A 17,542-nucleotide genomic window follows, 5' to 3' on the forward strand; every position below is an offset into this window, starting at 1 on the left:
GTCTAGATGGTAGGAAGTACCTGCGGCGGTCAAAACGAGCAGCATTCAACCCTAAGTTCGCTCACCAACCATAAAGCACGGGGGAGGCTCAATAATGGTGTGGGGCTGCTCTTCGTTGAATGGTGTCGGGCCATATTGAAGGTAAAATGGATGCGGTCAAGTATGGTCAGATACTTCAAAATGTAATGCTACCTTACGTACGGACGAGAATTTACCGGTGATTTGAAAATTTCAACAAGATTTTCATTTTTCATGTTTCAAAAACGTTATTCGAAAACATTTCGATCACTGTTCTGGATTGGGCATCTTTGAGTGCCGATTTAAATCCAATAGAACATCGCAACGACGTAAAAAATACACTCAGTAAACAGAATATAAGAAATTTGGATCAGTTATTTGAAAAGGTAAATGCAGCTTGGAAACCCGTTCCTGTTGAATGTTGTAGAGGTTTAATAATGCCAATGCAAAGGCGCTATGCAAAAAGGATTTTCAACAAAATATTAAGGTATAACTTTCCCTTTCGCCTAAATCTTTTGTAATTTGACTATTATTTTGCTTCGTTAGTAGTATTTTTTCGAATTATAAAGGAGGATTGTTATAGTAAAAAGGAGGATTGTTATAGTATTAGTGGGAGCGTGCCCCACATACCATTGATGGGCACCTCTGAGATCATTCTGACATTTTGATTTCCACCTCCTTCCAAAAAAAACAAAAAAATACTGACACCAAAAAACTCGGTCTAATAGTCCAGTCGAATTTGGAAGATTAGTCCTCCCACCGTTTAATAAATTAATTCTTTTACTAATTTCATTGATTGGAGTTTCAATTAAAGCAAATAATGTGAAAAATTTAATAACGTAACTAAGAATTCATAATCTACTATGCACTAACGATTACCTAACAAAGCTTTCCTGAATGTAATCAAAATCATGGTGCTCTGTACTCGTATATACCTACATACTCATTTATATACATATACTCATTTGTTGTACTTTACAATAGCATTATACGTAAAGCAACAACAAAATACTCGTAAATATGTTAATGTTTTTGTGCAATGTTCAATTATGCACAAATTACATTTAATATTACTTGTTTCTTAATTAAGAGATGTCATTTGTCATAAATAAACTAAGTAAGATTTAATTGCGAGCTTGAAAAGTTATTTGCATCGCATATCACGATAATTTGCAACACTGGAGCAGCGCCAATTAATTTTGCGTATTACTTATACGAATACATTTGATGTCTGTGTTTGTTTGTGTGACAATTTGCATTTAACATAAACCACATAAAGGGCGGACAAGGCGTGCTTGGTCAGTCGCGATTGAAAGATTGGAGATGTTGGCTAAATTAGTAGTGGTAGTCGAAAAATGGGTAAACAATTGCATAAATTGTGTCAGCACACAGCCATCTTCGGCACAAATTTGTAGTTAAAAAGTAATAACTCGGCACATTTTTTTTCTTCTGGTGCTCTAAGTTATGCAAGCCTTAAAATTTCAGAAATCGTATAAATTCAAGTATTATATTTGAATTGATATAAGAGGAATACAAATTCATCATGCCCATAAACTCAACAAGATTAGGATCTTGGAACCTAAGAAGGATGCAAGGAGCTATAAGACGACACGCAGTGGTCCAATTGGTCGATCTAGCAAGATTTAATCCATATTTTACAGGCAAACAATTATACATACAATTTTCAATGACGTTGTCACATCGGGATCTCCAACGGAACTAATAATAGGCCTGAAAATTTTGACAACAATTCTATGAGGAGAGCGCCTCTATGTTTCTATCGTCGAACACGAATTTTTTTCTTCTCTCAATTTAAGTAAATAAAGGGTCTTGGGGCAATGGAAACCACTATACTGATCCATTCCTAGAAACCATCTTATCACTAAAAATTTGCATTAGTAAATGGTCTTTTAAAAGTGAGGCCTGCATGTCAGTAGTGAATAATTCGTAGGCGGTATCTTTTTTATGCCATCTTTGACTTCTGTCAAGTTCACAAATGTACAACTCCACGCGATAAACAATGCGTTAAAGTCATTGAAACTTATTATGAAAATGGTTGATCTTCAAGAATAATATATCGCAAAGTTCATGATAGTCCGAATGAGTTGACGATTCAAAAGTTGGTGAACAAATTTCATGAAACTGTTGCTGTTGAGGATAGGAAAAGTACTGGCGCACCAAAAATTGGATGTTCTGTTGAAAATAAGGCTGCTTAAATAAGGCTGTTGAAAATAATGCTGCTTCAACATTGATATCTCGCCGTTCTCAACAATTAGACATTCATGAATTGACACCTTGGCGGATTTGACAGACGACGTCCTGATGGTGGATATGCACTATAAATGATGTAATTCTTCACACATAATTCTTAAGAGCACTATTTTGAATAAAAATACTGAAACTTTTAAATGTTTTATTTTAAAACAACATCTAGGTGCGTCTTTTGAAAGACCCTTCACATTTCATGCCCATTATTATACATATCAGTCCCAGATCTTTAAATAATCGATGATTATCGACTGTAATCGTCTAAAAAATGGGTTCCTTATAAATAATTACCACAAAAAAAAGGCTATCGCCGTAGCCGAATGCGTTGGTTTATGATTACCATTCGGAAGTGCACGGGTTCGAAACTCCGGGTACGAAGTACCAATTCAAAGACACAGTTTTTTTTAATGACGGTCGCTTCTCGGGAGATAATGGCAAAACTCTAAGAGTATTTCTGTCATGACAAAGCTCTTCATAAAAAAAACCATCTGCCGTTAGAAGGCGGCAAGAAACTGTAGGTCCCTTCATTTGTGGAAAACATCAAGAAATGTGAGGAAGAGCGTGACCAAACACCCAGCAAAGGGGTGTAAGTTTTAGATTCCTTAGATAATCGATAATTATCCGCTGTAGCCGACAAAAAATAATGAACTTTTTAATAACGGGTATCTCTCGAAGAGGTGATCACAATTGGCCACCGAGTTCTTGTGACTTAGCACCTTGTGACTTTTTTCTTTGGAGCCACGCCAACAGCCTAGGGTCCATTCAAGACCTCAAAGATGGAATTCGTGAGGCTATCGAACACATAGGGCAGTCACTTTGCAATTCGGTTATGGAAAAGGATATTGTCCTGTAAGCGTGGCCGTGATGGTCATTTGCCTGATGTTACTTTCCACTATTAACGGCATACTTTCCTCTTATAATGAAATAAACCTCCGAACATTTATATTAAAAAATAGCATTTTCTTTGAATATCAAAATAACACATCTTATTGGAAAACCCTTATTAAAAAAACAAAACTTTTCATTATCGGCAAAAGTGAGCATATACAGCATTAAGGCTTCAGATTCCACAAACAATTGAAAATTATCGACTACAGTCAACTAAAAACATTCCTTATTATTAAACACTAAAAAAATACTTGCATATTTTGCTTAAAAATTCCAGATTCCATAGATAATCGATTGAGAATCGATCGTAACCGACAATAAACCATTTATTACTACCAAAGAGTTAAACAAAGTTCTTGCTACTCACCTATCCACAACCATTGCCGCGAATTTCCAATCGCTTATCAATTCCGCCTCATCATCTTCCTTACGCATGCGCGACGTTATGAATTGCAATTCTTTAAGAATCAAATGCAAATCTTTATGATTGCAACCTATTGTATTGTGATGCTCCTCCACCGTTGTGGGGCGACCGAAGCTTCTGTAAAGGGAACAAATCGGTATGATAAACTGAAGGTTTTGAAAAAAAATATATACAAAATTCTGCTTGAAAGGGAAATCAGTACAAATCAACAATAGGAACCGTTAGGTGTCGAAAATGTTTGGTAGTTATGTGGGGGTGCGATCCTGTGTGGAATAAAATTAAAGTTTTTTCGAAAGTACTCGTATGTATGCTTGGCCTTTGTTTGGTCTTTCTAGTCAGTTCGAATTTTTGTTAGGTAATTGCATTTCGCTGATTGCATCTGTACTTACGCTGACGAACCGATCGCCGTTTGCGAGCCGGAGATCGTATGCCGGAAATCATCATCGATATCCAGCACATTGGCTAGTAGTGATTTGGAAGAACGTTCCTTTAATTCCAATTCCTTCATGCGATTGCTTAGTAATATTGTTTTTCGTGTGATCTTACGGCCGGGGCGACCCATACGTAAAATCCATGGCAGCCATTGCAGGAAAACGGATTTAATCTAATGGAAGTGGAGTGTTAAATATTTGTACGAAATATAATATTTTTAATTTAACTAAATAATTTAACTAAACTAAAATATAAAATTATTTGAAAACTGCTATGTTTAAGAGCTTCACACAAAAGCTTTATCAAACTTTATCACTCGCTCAATTTTGCTTATTCCTTCATCTACTCACCCATGGCGGCATTTCGTGTATATCCGCCGTGCGGTGATGATAGTTGAGTACAACAACCGTCAGCACCACCGATGATGCCACCATAAACATGATGCAATTGAAATAGGTGCCTGATTTTACAGTGCGATGATATCCAGTGATTTACGAAGTTGTTTTCAAAATTAAATTTGTATACGTAAATTAAAAATAAAAAGGAAAATCACATTAGTAAATGTCTTTTAAGCTTTAATTTTGAAAGATAATAATTAATTAATTTATACAAAATACGTAAAGTAATTTTTTTTATATTTAAAGTGTAATTATTTTTAGATATTTATATGTATATAATTTTATTTATTTAATTCATACAAGTGAGTTAGTTGTTAGTTATATTGTACATACTAATGAGTTACTACAGATAAACATAATTAATTAGTAAAATATGATAATGATAGTAGAGGTTAGAACTTGTATGTATATTGGTGTGAGAGATGTTTTTCAAACACTTGCAATAATAGAAAAAAATTGCATGCAACTTTACTTAGACAAAAGTAATGTAATTTAGTTTCATGCAATAAATTTGTGAAAATGAAAATGATAAAAATAATGCACTAGAAAATTTAATTGCGATGGAAATTCGAGAATAAGCAGTAATTCTCAGTTCATTCTTCAGAGGGATTACAAAGACGGTTTCCAGGTGGAAAAGTAGGCAGCCTTTTATATGTTTGGGGTTGAGTTCGATTTCGTTGCTCATTTGGGTCGTCGCCTTTCTGATCTCGCCTTTTTATATGTAATGACCATGTTAGAGTTCCGAGAGTAGCAGATATGTTTTTTCGTGATCTTTTCTGATCGAGATACGACAAACTTAGCTTGGCTTCCAATTTTCACCATCTTATCTAAAGTTTTATTTCCTAAGAAGCTGTTTGCAAGTTGAACAGTTAAGGCAGAATTTGCTCGTTGCATCTTCCTTTAAAAGTAGACATATAGTTTACCTCTAAGTGTCTTTGACTTGGGACCTAATGGATTTGGCGAACACTTATGAGGAAGTTTGAAACTGAAGAGATCAGAGATTCAACTGCAACCTGGTGCAGTAAAGGTTCGGTGCTGAGCTGCACTGTAGCCAATATGAACTGTTACTCGAACGGAAAGACGATGCTCAGTAGCGGGAAACGCCAGCTTATAAGCGAATTTTCATTATTTTATAATAATTTCCTTAGTGCCCTTCCCAATTTGATTTATTTTTTAGAAATTAGCTATTAATAAGCAATTTCAAAGCATTTATTGGAGCTCTGCCTTTAACTCAAAGAACTATGAGCACTCTACTCTGCCTTTCTTGGAACTTGAGGTTCTAAGCTTGACGAATTTAAGAAGAACTTTATGAGCCATTGAGAATATATTAGTTATAAAAAAAGTTTTAATTGTAAAAATGGCTTTCTTACAACTCTTTCATGAGCGAATTGTCTTGGGCGATTAATGTGGTATCCTTCAGTAACAAGGTGGCCCTATCCAGTGCCATTTTCATTCCCGATTCCCAATATTTATCGGCTTTTGATTACATCCACTGAGTAGATCCAAATTTTAGAACCGTTTTCGCGCCACCAGATATGGGGAATTTGGCGAAGGCAGCGATTTACACACATTCGAATTTTGTTTGTTACTCTGTTGGATACTAGCCAAGTTTCATAGCCATAGAGCAGGACGTGCTTAAGATTATTGTTGAAAAAAAGCTTAGTTTTTCTTGTCAGCTGATTTGAATAACAAATTTTATGAACAGATGGTTTTAATTTCCTAAAATCGGACAATGCTGCATTCATTGTATAGCTGCTAGTGATTAATGGCTATGGTTTGAGGAACATCATAGTTGTGATATGGTTGACTTTGATATTTACGCCATCCATTTTATTACTCGATTTGACCCTTTGAAAATTGTTGCTTGGATAATGCATTTAAATTACTTTTTAGAGATAATTGATCCAAAGGTTTGGGTATCCATTAGTTAAGCTCAGTGTGTCATACGAAATTATGTTCACTGATTATTTTGCCATTTCTAAACACCTACTACACCAGGTTCTTAACCATGTAACATATTTTACTTGGAGAGAGAATGGGGGAATTCAATTTCTATACAGATGGTTCCAAGCTAGACGATAAGGTTAGCTATGGGTTTTTTTTTCGAAGGAATAAGGACTTGAACTATCCGTTAGACTCAGGCAAAAGTCCTGGCCATAAAGGGGGTAAAACTGTGTACCTTACTACTATAAATATCTTCTCAATTAATTAATGAAAGCAGCTATACTAAGATCAAAGGTTGCATAGGAATACCGGGCAGCCCTAAATGATATTAGGATTGTATTCAAGGTCAGCCGTATTTGAGTTCTGTGTCACAGAGATATTGAGAGAAATTGTAAAGCTGATGAGTTAGCCAGGAAAGGTATTACTCTTCAATTGCCCAGTGATAGAAGTACCACTGAGGTACCTATAGCCATGAGCAAATTAATTATTAAGAATAACATTGTCCAAGGGTCCAATAGGGTATGGGGAGATGAAGACATATTGTTACGCATATGCCTAGGTTACTATGGCTGCTAATAAATTAGAAAAATACAACAGAACTGTTTGGCCTTTTAAGAGAGAATATCTCGAAGGTCGTGGCTTGTATAAGCGGCCATTGTCTATTTGGCATGCATTCATTGAGACTATGAGTTTTCCCTCATGAATATTGTAGAAGTTGTAGAGATGAGGAAGAGGACAAAACAGTTGAACACTTCCTTTGCAATTGTCCAGCCTTAGCACCGAGCAGGTTTCTAGGTAAATATTTTTTCAATTCCCTTACTGTTTGGCGTGGAGATGGGACCAATCATCCGCTTCATAAGAGCCCCAAAGTGGTTTCACAAAGAAAAATGTATGAGGTTCACGTATCGCATAGTAGTATATCAATGGACCTGTAAGGTCTAAGTGAGTTGGTCGTACAGGCCGACTACCACCATAACCTAACCTACCCTAACAGATTTTACTATGTTATATGTCTGCCTTTATGTTTTTGCATGACTAGTTAAAGATATTATGCAAGATGTACAATTTGATTATTGTTTAAGCTTCAAAAGACGATGGGCCGAGAAAACTACTTGATTGTTGACCGAATGCAAGGTGTTATATTAAGAACGCGGCAAAATTGGTTCAAGAAAACTTGGGACAAAAAACCACTATTTTCGTTATCCAGGAAAAATTTCATATGCACGTGAAACTATGGATTTTGTATATATAGTAATGGTGCATATTCGATTTTTCAGTTTCTCATCAAGTTATTATTATACTTTGAAGGTCTTTAAGATTTCAAAGCGGAAGCGTACACAGAGGTATCCACTGCGTATACTTTATCTCGTAGGGGGAAGTTCAACTATTTTTTTACGTTTTTACGAGGTTGAGGTGTGTGTTACTTCATAAAAGATATTAAAATATTTTAGTTTTTAATATTTTTTGGGAAATTTAAAGAATACATTCTAAGGAACATTTTTGCACTATGCTTGTCCTGGTGAAAAGTAACACAATGTTTTTCAATAGTTTCGATTGATATCCATATTAATATCATAGAGTGGGTATAAGTTTTTGAATCTTTTTTTTAAGTTAGTGCATGGAAATTTTAAATTCTTTAAAAAAATTATTATAAATAGTTACGATATGCAGCGTTACTAAATGAAATTTATAGTTTCGCGTGTATACGTGTATTTTTTCCTGAATAACTTTTACTGTTGCATTGTGTAATAAAACAACAATAAGTATTCAAAAATGGCATAAATGAAGTAGCGAAGTGAAAAGCTTAGAAAACATATATTATATTAAAATTGTATATTTTCATAGTTGAATAAAAATTTTGTGAAAATATATTTGTGCGCTCTGTACATACAGCTCATCTAAGTACTTGGGCATGCAGCTCGACATTACATGTAGTAGAAATATTATATATACACCACATGCAAATTATCTAATAGTAGAAGAATTGAAAATTAAACAACTTGAAATCAAAATACCAACTAAAACCTGCAAAAAGCCAAAAAAAAAGAAAAATATGCCAACAAAGTTTTGTGAGTAAAAAATTCTGTGATCGTTTTTGTTGCATAGATTTTTCCTGCGGCAAAAAAAAAAAAATAAAAAATAAAAAAAATTAAAATTTTTCAAAATGGTTTCGTAAAATAATAGTTTTATAAAAATAATTTTTTTTCAAGTTTTTTACGAATATAAAAAATGTATGTAGTTCCAAAATTACATATCATCAAAATTTTCTTAACTAGGCAGTAACAGTTTAAGCAGCAGTGATGATAAAGGCGCAAAACTACAACTGTAAAATTTCATTTAACTGCTAGGCAAAAGTTTTTTAAATTATTGGTAAGTGTTTATTTTATAATTTAAATGCAGTTTTGTTTTAATGTTCACTTATATGGTTACTCAAGTTTATGGCTATATTTTTAATTGTTTTTTTGTTTAAAAAGTTTGTGATTTATATTCAATAGTTTTTAACTATTTACTGGCATTTGTTTTTGCAGAAAAAGTCATATTTGATACTTGGAAGCGAGGAATTTCATTCGTCACATTCGGCGTATTAAGCTTTCTAACTAGCGCAAATAAGCTGAACAAGTGAAACGGTGTGTATTGGTGAGCTTTTTCTGTGAAAGCTTTGTGTGTTCTTAGCGCTATGCAACAAAATGTACGAGAAAATGCAATACTGAGTGAACAACGAGTGCATTTACTCTTCTACATGACTGTAATTACACTTAAACAAATATGTATGTAGTTATGTGCTTTGCAGTTGAAGCGTCACATCGTTTATTGGCGGCAGTTGTGTTGGTAATTTATGAATATTTAAGCGTTTGATATAAATTTATTGACTTATTAAATGTAGCGATTGTGATGATTGTCTTTACGAATTTATTATTTATTATTACATATATTTGCATAGCTTATGTGGCGGTTATTATTTGTGACACAAACGTTTATTTGGTAATTTATTTGTTTTTCATTGCTGTCGATAACGTAGCCTGTGTTTTTTAAGTTCACAAAAATTAAATAATAAAATGTGGCATACAATTGTTTTTGTTTTTATGTAACTCAAAAAAAAAAAACAAAAAAAAAACAATAATTGCTTATGTTGACGTCAATTTGCATATTTTGCAAAACAAAAAAAAAATGGGATGCTGTTTCAAAATTGTATTCATTTTTACTTTTACTTTTTTAATTAACCTAACACAAAAAATGCTTTGAAAATCGTATGAATAAGAATATATTTATGCACATTAGGGATGCCAATCCCGGAACTTTGGGATCTCGAAATACCGACCTTTTTAATCCCGAAAATCCCGCGGCTAGTTGATTCAAACAGCGAAATTGTTGACTAACACAACCCTAAAAATGATTTTCAAAATCATATGAATGAAAATATATCTATGTATGTATGTACCGAGACTATGGGATCCCGAAATTTGGACCTGATTTGAATACCGAAAATCCCGGGACTAGTTGATTAAAATCTCGAGATTTTTGACTATAATTTTTTTATGACTTACAGTAGATGCATTTAGTAAAATTTTCATCACATAAATCATGTGATTTGAAAAAAGAAAATTTTGGATGCGTTTCAACTAATTTTTTCTCACCTAACACAAAAATGCTTTGAAAATCATTTGATTGAGAGTATATGTATGTCTGCACATTAGGAATGTCAATCCCGCGCCCACGGGATCTCGAGAAACCGAACTTTTTTAATCCCAAAAATTCCGGGACTACTTGATTCATATAGCGAATTTGTTGACTATAATTTTTTTTATATCAGATGCATTTAGTAAAATTTCCATCTCATAAATCACCTTTTTTGAAGAAAGAAATGCTTTATTTGCAACATTGGCTTAAGCACTTGCAACACCATTTTTGTAAGACAGCTGAATTTGTATTTCAAAATTGTGTTTTAGGAGTGCGAAAAAATAATAGCCAACGTTGACCCCAATTAGCCGAGAGAATAAATTGCCTGGGCTTTAACTAATATAACAATTCGCAAACTTCATTTAAACAGGAAGTCGTATGATAAGAAAGTAGTTTTGATTTTCCCTTATCTTATATTTTTATTTTATATTAAATTTTTTCTAATGGTGGTGATAGAGGCTACCTGTAGAAAACACTTCAATTTTTACTATCAATTCAGTCAACAAGTATTGAAGCGGAATTATGTTTCTCATCTGCTGGTTAATGAATGCAATAATTTTATGTCAGGTTTGGAGAGTAACACCCTCTTTGCATTAACTTTTTTAACATCACACTTTAATAAAACCAAACAGGAATTGAAACTAAAAAACTAATTTGTTGATATATCTTAAATGCAGCAAAATCTATAACTCGTTTAATTTCGGGCAACAAATTAAAATTTAAGTGGCAGCCTGGATGCTTGTACATATTTTAAATCATTCGTTTGCATTTTTAGTTTTTTATATAGAAGTATAATGTTTTTTTATTAGAAATTATATGTAACTAATATACTATAGAATAAAACATATTTAATATCGATATCTAACTGTGATTTAAAATATTTTATGTTGTTGCTTCTCTAACAAATATATTTGCATTTGTGGTACAAAAAGATGTAAGTTTGTAAAATTTCATATTTGCTTTTCTTGTTTATAAGTAATATTTATAAATGTCTTAACAAGTAAATTAATGTTTTGATTTAAAATAGTATAATAAATAAACTTGTAACAAAGAGCTTAAATTTTTTAACAATAAATTTTACAAAATCAAGAACCTCTACCTTTCGCGACAGATCCGATATTCGGCAATTGCAAAATAGGATCCCGTAAGTTCCGGGTTCAGTAAAATCCCGAATATTGGCATCCCTAATGTACATATTATATATGCATATATTTATGAATGTACTGGTGTGCGCTGAAATAGAGCCTCCGTGTACCAAAATTTTCAAAGCAAAAGGTTAAACAAAACAATTAAATAACTCTCAATTAATTTCTCAGTCCTTACTGGGAGGATACTACCACAAAACATTCAAGCATCGCATTATTCTCTCTAAAGACAAGTTTAGAATACTCGAAGTATGCCTTTCCTGCATGCTGCTAAGCCATCTGCACAGACCAGAATCTCTAAATTATACCCAGAGTTATCTTATCTCTAATGGGATATCATGTGGAGAAGAAGAAGTAAGCAGTTAGACTTCGTACGGACAGAAGAGAAGCACATACGCTCAGCTCATCCTAATACCATCCTGAGTTTATTGGGTGATCTATTGAGAGGAGTAGAGTGCAATATATGGTTCAAAGTACACTAGGTGTCATAATTCTACGCTCCTCCTATTTTTATACATATATAAATATTATTTATCAATGCAATTCAAATTCATCATCTTCGTTCACCTTCCTATCGTAATTAATGCTAGCGGCAAAAATTTATCATCGCAGCGCCACCGATTATAATGCGAGTATCAAAAGTGGCGAGTATCAAAGTGTGTTTGGACGATTTCTTGGTAAGGAAAATTATTATTTTTATTTAATAAGCTTTTCGTATTCGTTACAGCAACGAAATTGAATTGCGAATGAAATATGTCTTATTAAAGCGTAGCAGTTTAGATGGTTTGGTAACATTATAAGAATGCCAAATGAAAGAATTCAAACAAAAGTGTTTACTTTACATCCCATAAGAGAAAGAAAAAGAGGCCGACCAAGAAAGAGATGGTTTGATGACGTTGAAGCAGACTTGAAAGCGATGAACGTTCGTTATTGGAAAAATGTAGCCAGAGAGAGAGAGAGTGAACTGGAGGAAGATTGTTGATGAAGCTGTGGTCTACCACAGACTGTGTAGCTAAGAAGAAGAAGAAGTTTATCGGTTTTCAATGGAGCCTTACAATGGAAGCAAAAAGAAAAGAAATCAGCATTGACGAGAGGAAAATCATAATAAAATTGGAGAAACAAAGTCAAAACTATCAACAAACAGAAGAAGAACAGACAGGGCACGGACATCGAGTACAGGCAGTAATTGAAAACTATGCAAATATGGGAAGTATACCTTCAAGGCCAAGAGCAGAGCGCTTTTGTAAAGGAAGAGAAAAGCGCAGTATGATAGAGCTTCTGAAGAAGACGCAAAGATAGTGAAAGGTCCAAAGTGAAAGGTGATATAAGAAATAAGTTTCACAAAAATATTAGTGCTTCAACTGTCAGAAGAATATTAAGAAACGCCGGCTATCAGCAAAGAGTTACTATCAAGAAGCCATTTATTTCCTTAACGAATAGGTAAGAACTCATGGCTTTCGAGTGTTGCATTTTTGGTCACAAAGGAAGAAAAATTGTGTAAAAGAAATCTGATACAGCGCCGAATAAAGAAAATGTATTACCAACAGTGAAACCTGGTGGTGGTGAGGTGATCGCGTGGGGGTGTATAGCAGTTAGCATGGGAAAATTGCAGTTTATTTTTCAGCAATGGATAAGTTTGTTTATTTGGATATTTTAAAACAAAACTTACAGCAAGGCGCTGAGATGCAGTGGTTATCAAATGAACACTGCTTTCAAAAAAACAGCGACCCCAAGCATACGGCTCATATAATAAAGTTATGGCTTCTCTAAATTGTCTTCAAGTTATTGCCAAGAGTGTGATAACCGCCATAAACCTAATTGAACACATATCCATTTTCATTTTTCGGTAGAGGGCTGTAGTGATGAATATCTCGTAAAGTATACATCAAACAACTTGAAGTTTATGCTCATTGAAAAAGGGACATTTCACACTAAAAAAATATATTGCTGTTTTTGCTTGTTCCATTCAGTTGTGAGTTACACGGTGTTGAAAATGGAGGCCAACAAAGACAAAATTCGGTACATTTTACAGTTTTTCTTTGATAAAGCCGAAAATCTAAGCCAGGACACTGAAATTGTGAATGGTGTTTATGGTGCCGATACTGTAACAGCTAATGACGTGCAGTTTTGGTAGTCTTGTGGCCCCAAGCAAGCTACTTGAAATGTGCATATTTTTCAAATAAAACCTATTATTTATTTATTATAAATGGTGTAATCTAAAATGAGTTGTGCATTGAACTTACAATCTCGTTCTATTTTTAAAGAAATGAGAATAATTTCAAAAACTTAAACACTTTTTTTCGTGTTATTCTTTCAACTACGCACAAAGGAGCGAAGACTTCTGACACTAAGTGTATATTAAGGTCAAAATGCTTACTTCACTCTATTTTCGTTTTATTGAGGATTTCTTTTTTTTGAACAGAATTTGAAATAAAATGTTGTAAAAAAAACTCTTGCCTTGTTTTATCAGTGAAATAAAATAGACCCAAACGTGACGCACTCATTTCAGTACTAACCGGGGGTTTGAAAAATAACTTTTGCGCTGCAACAACTAACTGGGCGTTGTTGCTATGCCGTTTCATTAATTACATTACATTAAGAACATATTATAATAGGATTAAATGTAAAGTAGGCCAAGTCTATTTTTTTTCAATTTTTCAATAAACGCATCCTCACTTTTCGGATCATTCATACTATTATTTTTTTCAGTTTTCTTCAGCAGATAATCACATTTTTTCGGTTTCAAAAATTATGATTTTACGGAATAAGAATGCATATTGACCGATTTACCTATTTTATCTGGAAAACTTCTCTCTCAATAAGCAGGTACTATGGATAAAATTCTTGAAAATATAGTCAAATATTTTCTAAGAAGCTGCTAATTAAAATAATGTTTTTTTTTTGAGTACTAAATAATATTTTCTAGTATAATAAACAACGCAAAAGCGCTCGTTACTATACCAAGCGACATTTAGATTTTATTAGATTTCGCGAAGTTTGTTTTTGTGACAATAAGATATGGGCAGAAATTTCAAAAATTAAATTTTTTATCACAAAATAATGTTAATAATATATTTTAGAGCTGCTTATGATTATGTGAGAAAATAAAAATTCAATAGTTCAGTTATGGCTATGGCATTATGGTTATGTTATGGCACCAAAAACACTGTGCTTTTGTGATTTTCAACTTTTTTTGGGTAAACGTTTTGATAGTTGAACTTACTTAGTTGAGATCTTCCAAATTCAACTCAATTCCAATTCCGTCCTTCGTTTTGTCATATTGGCTCCAGTTTTCGAGATAACGGTATTTGAAAAAGGGCCTTAGGCCACTGAAGTTCATTTTATAAACTACCAAATCATTTACTAAAGTAGTCCGATCTGAATTGAGATTATACTAAAACACAGTACGGCGCAAAATTTTAGCAGATAGCTTTAAAAATGGGGGAGTTCTCTACAAAAAAGCTAACATCTGTGGAAATTTGCTAAAATGAAATTAAATATATAAAGCAAAGTTTCAAAAATCGTTGTATCGAAAATCAGAGCCAATCTGACAAAACAGAGATCTCTATTTACCTATATAAATCTTTGCCCAAATATTGAACTTGTACAGTGTAATCTTTTACAGAATTGTCCGTCCGTTTGTTCAGAACAGCTGATTGCTATGGTTATAGTTGTGGCACAACTGATTATTAATTTATGTACCTACATTTGTTATGTTTTAGTCCCAAGCTCCATTTTTTTATCTTAACCTCTTCCACGTAATCTAATGCGACTTGGAACTAACTACACTAAGTTCTTATCAATTCTGTTTAATATATTATTATTTACTCAATATTTCTTACAATATTAGAACAATAATCCGAAATAAAAAGTCGAATCCTCTCTCCTTACCCTGCTTTCCATTTGCTTGCATCCCAAAAGACTCAGATTAAATTCTATGTAACTGAGCTTTAAACCTTTCAATGCACTCTCGAATCAATGAAACATTTTTCTCCATGAATATATAAAAATAATGTGGCCTGATTGCCACTTGAACTGGCTAAACCTACTTCTAGTTGAGAATAATTAACACATTCGGCTCCAAAGGTCACTATGCTCAGAGCTTCATATTTGATCAATGGTTAAAATTAATTAAAACTAAAATTTGTTTCTTCCTCTTCATGCTTTCGAGCTGCATTCTCATAACTTTTGAGTACGCAACCGAAAAAAATTCCCTACGTACACGCATTTGTAAATGCCATCTTTGGTAGCTTCGTCAGAGTGCCATACTTGTCTTTCTCTTTCCATATTCCCTCATGATAATATAATTGCAGTTTCAAAGTTTTTAAGATATTCAGAGTCAACGGCTTCCTCAGATCTACCTACATTATTCTATGGGTTTCTTTCTTCCCTCAATGAGTTTTCGGGACTACAGTTTTTCATCAGTATACATTGGTTTTAGAAGGGAGTGGGGCCATTATGTGCCATTACAATGGGCCATGAGCCTGATTGTTTTCTAAGGTGCACTGTGGATAGCCACAGTGATAAAGGCATTGCAGATAGTCGAATTAGCCACTTAGCGAAGGCATATAGCATTACAGTACATGACTAGGGCTTTATGATTAGGCTTTTCGTAAGGATTTTTTACTCAATAACCAGTTCGTTTGAAGGCTTCATAGTGCCACTTTTAACAGTCCGAACCACGAGACAGATCTTTGATAAGTTTCATGGAACAAAAGTATTTCAAGATGCCTAATTATAGCAACCTTATTCAAGCAGAAATCTTAGCTTTACCAAAAACATCAGAGTTTATACTGGAAAGCAATTATTTTATATGTATGGTAGGTAAGCTCCAACCATAAATCTGTACTTTTTTATAGCGTTTTACCAAGGACCACTTTAGATTGTAAATGAGTTGTAGAAAGGTTAACCACAACTAAAATTAACACCCTTTACTACTTTCACAGAGATAAAGCCGGGAAGCGCAAGCTTTTGAACTTAGCACTATTGGAATTTGCTATAAAAAAATCACATTTTGACAGTGCTATCACGAAGCTAAGAGTTTCACTCATTTATTTGGTGTGCTTTCTGGGCTGATGAAACCATCTGAAGACCTCTATTTCCAAGGGTGATACCACCCAGAAGGCGATAGGCAAAAGAGAACTGTATATATCCATGTTTACCGACTCTTGAAGGTTATTTTCTATGGCAAAAAGATGGTTGAGAATTGTGCTTAATTCGAACAAGCTATGGCTTCCATATACACAAAATCGCCTTTAGTATAAAATATATAAAAGTTAATATTGTGGGCCTTCTCGTGATATTTGTTTTAGTGTTTTATTTAACTCAAAGTCCTACAAATCTAAAGAAATTACCATTTATAACTGGCTCGATGATTTATAATTCTCTGATAATTATAATTCTGTTCCTTTCTTTGTTTGTTCGTTCGCAGAACAGTCATTATAATCTGGCTCCTCTTTCGCCCCAAAACTTTCCTACATTCGTTACCTACCGTTACATTGAAGAAAAATAATAGGAGCTTGAATGTCAGAGTAAATATTAGAAGGCTGCTCAATAGCAGCACAGGTAATGAGCGAAAAAACGGTCTGCTTTATTGCTATTAGTTTCGCCTTAAGTACCATACGGTCTGTCAGGTAGGTTTAAGAGTAGTATGAAACCAACTAGTAGTGAGTGAAACCTACCCTAATAATAAGCCTCCCTTTACCTATGCAAATAGTCGTCAACCGTAAGTCCTGCTCTATGAAGTCTTCACATTCGCTCCTTTAAGAGATTATGGCGAAAAATTGGTTACAAAATCAGAATGAAGGAGAAGTATAGCCTAATAATTTCTAGCTATGCAAAGAAATCTTCAAAGTTTATTGTTTTTAGTACAGATTTCATAATAAATGTAACGCGAGCGTCCACTGATGATTTCTAATACGATATAAGAGTTTGGCTAAAAATTCAACTGAAATATCTTGAAATGAATATACAAGAAGAACTGAAAAATGTCCAAGCAAAAATCTGCATAAAAATTGCAACACAATTTTATTCTCTGTCACTTGCGCTACATTCGTTGCAGAATCTTGTAAACTTTCAGTTGAAATGTCTGCCCATATGCCTTCAAGTAAATACTATGTTTCTCTCTCTAAAAGTTTCTCTCATAGATGTACTCGCATAAGTAAATAGAGGAACCATTTTTAGATTCATAAAAAACTAATGGGGAAAAATGTATTTTAAATTCACTTACTGTTATCCTAACTTATTTCAATTTTATACTGAATTTGGCATTTTTCACTGCGAGTTTAGTTAGGGTATGACAAAATATGTTTTTACATACATACATATTTAAGTTCATTTTTTCATTA

The 17,542-nt window shown here is 33.6% G+C and overlaps 1 protein-coding gene across 1 annotated transcript in view; it reads right to left on the bottom strand.

Annotated features, from left to right (window-relative positions):
• Positions 1–17,542, bottom strand: part of LOC129248739 (neuronal acetylcholine receptor subunit alpha-7) — a 314,041-nt gene that overhangs the window by 9,672 nt on the left and 286,827 nt on the right. The window contains exons 10-12 of the mRNA XM_054888356.1: positions 4,381–4,490; positions 3,988–4,202; positions 3,542–3,715 (exon numbers count right to left, since the gene is read on the bottom strand). Coding sequence (XP_054744331.1) covers positions 3,542–3,715; positions 3,988–4,202; positions 4,381–4,490 — 499 coding nt within the window. The remainder of the gene's footprint in view (positions 1–3,541; positions 3,716–3,987; positions 4,203–4,380; positions 4,491–17,542) is intronic.

This window comes from Anastrepha obliqua, chromosome 5 (genome assembly GCF_027943255.1).
Source record: "Anastrepha obliqua isolate idAnaObli1 chromosome 5, idAnaObli1_1.0, whole genome shotgun sequence".
In the NCBI taxonomy this organism is placed as follows: Eukaryota; Metazoa; Arthropoda; class Insecta; order Diptera; family Tephritidae; genus Anastrepha; species Anastrepha obliqua.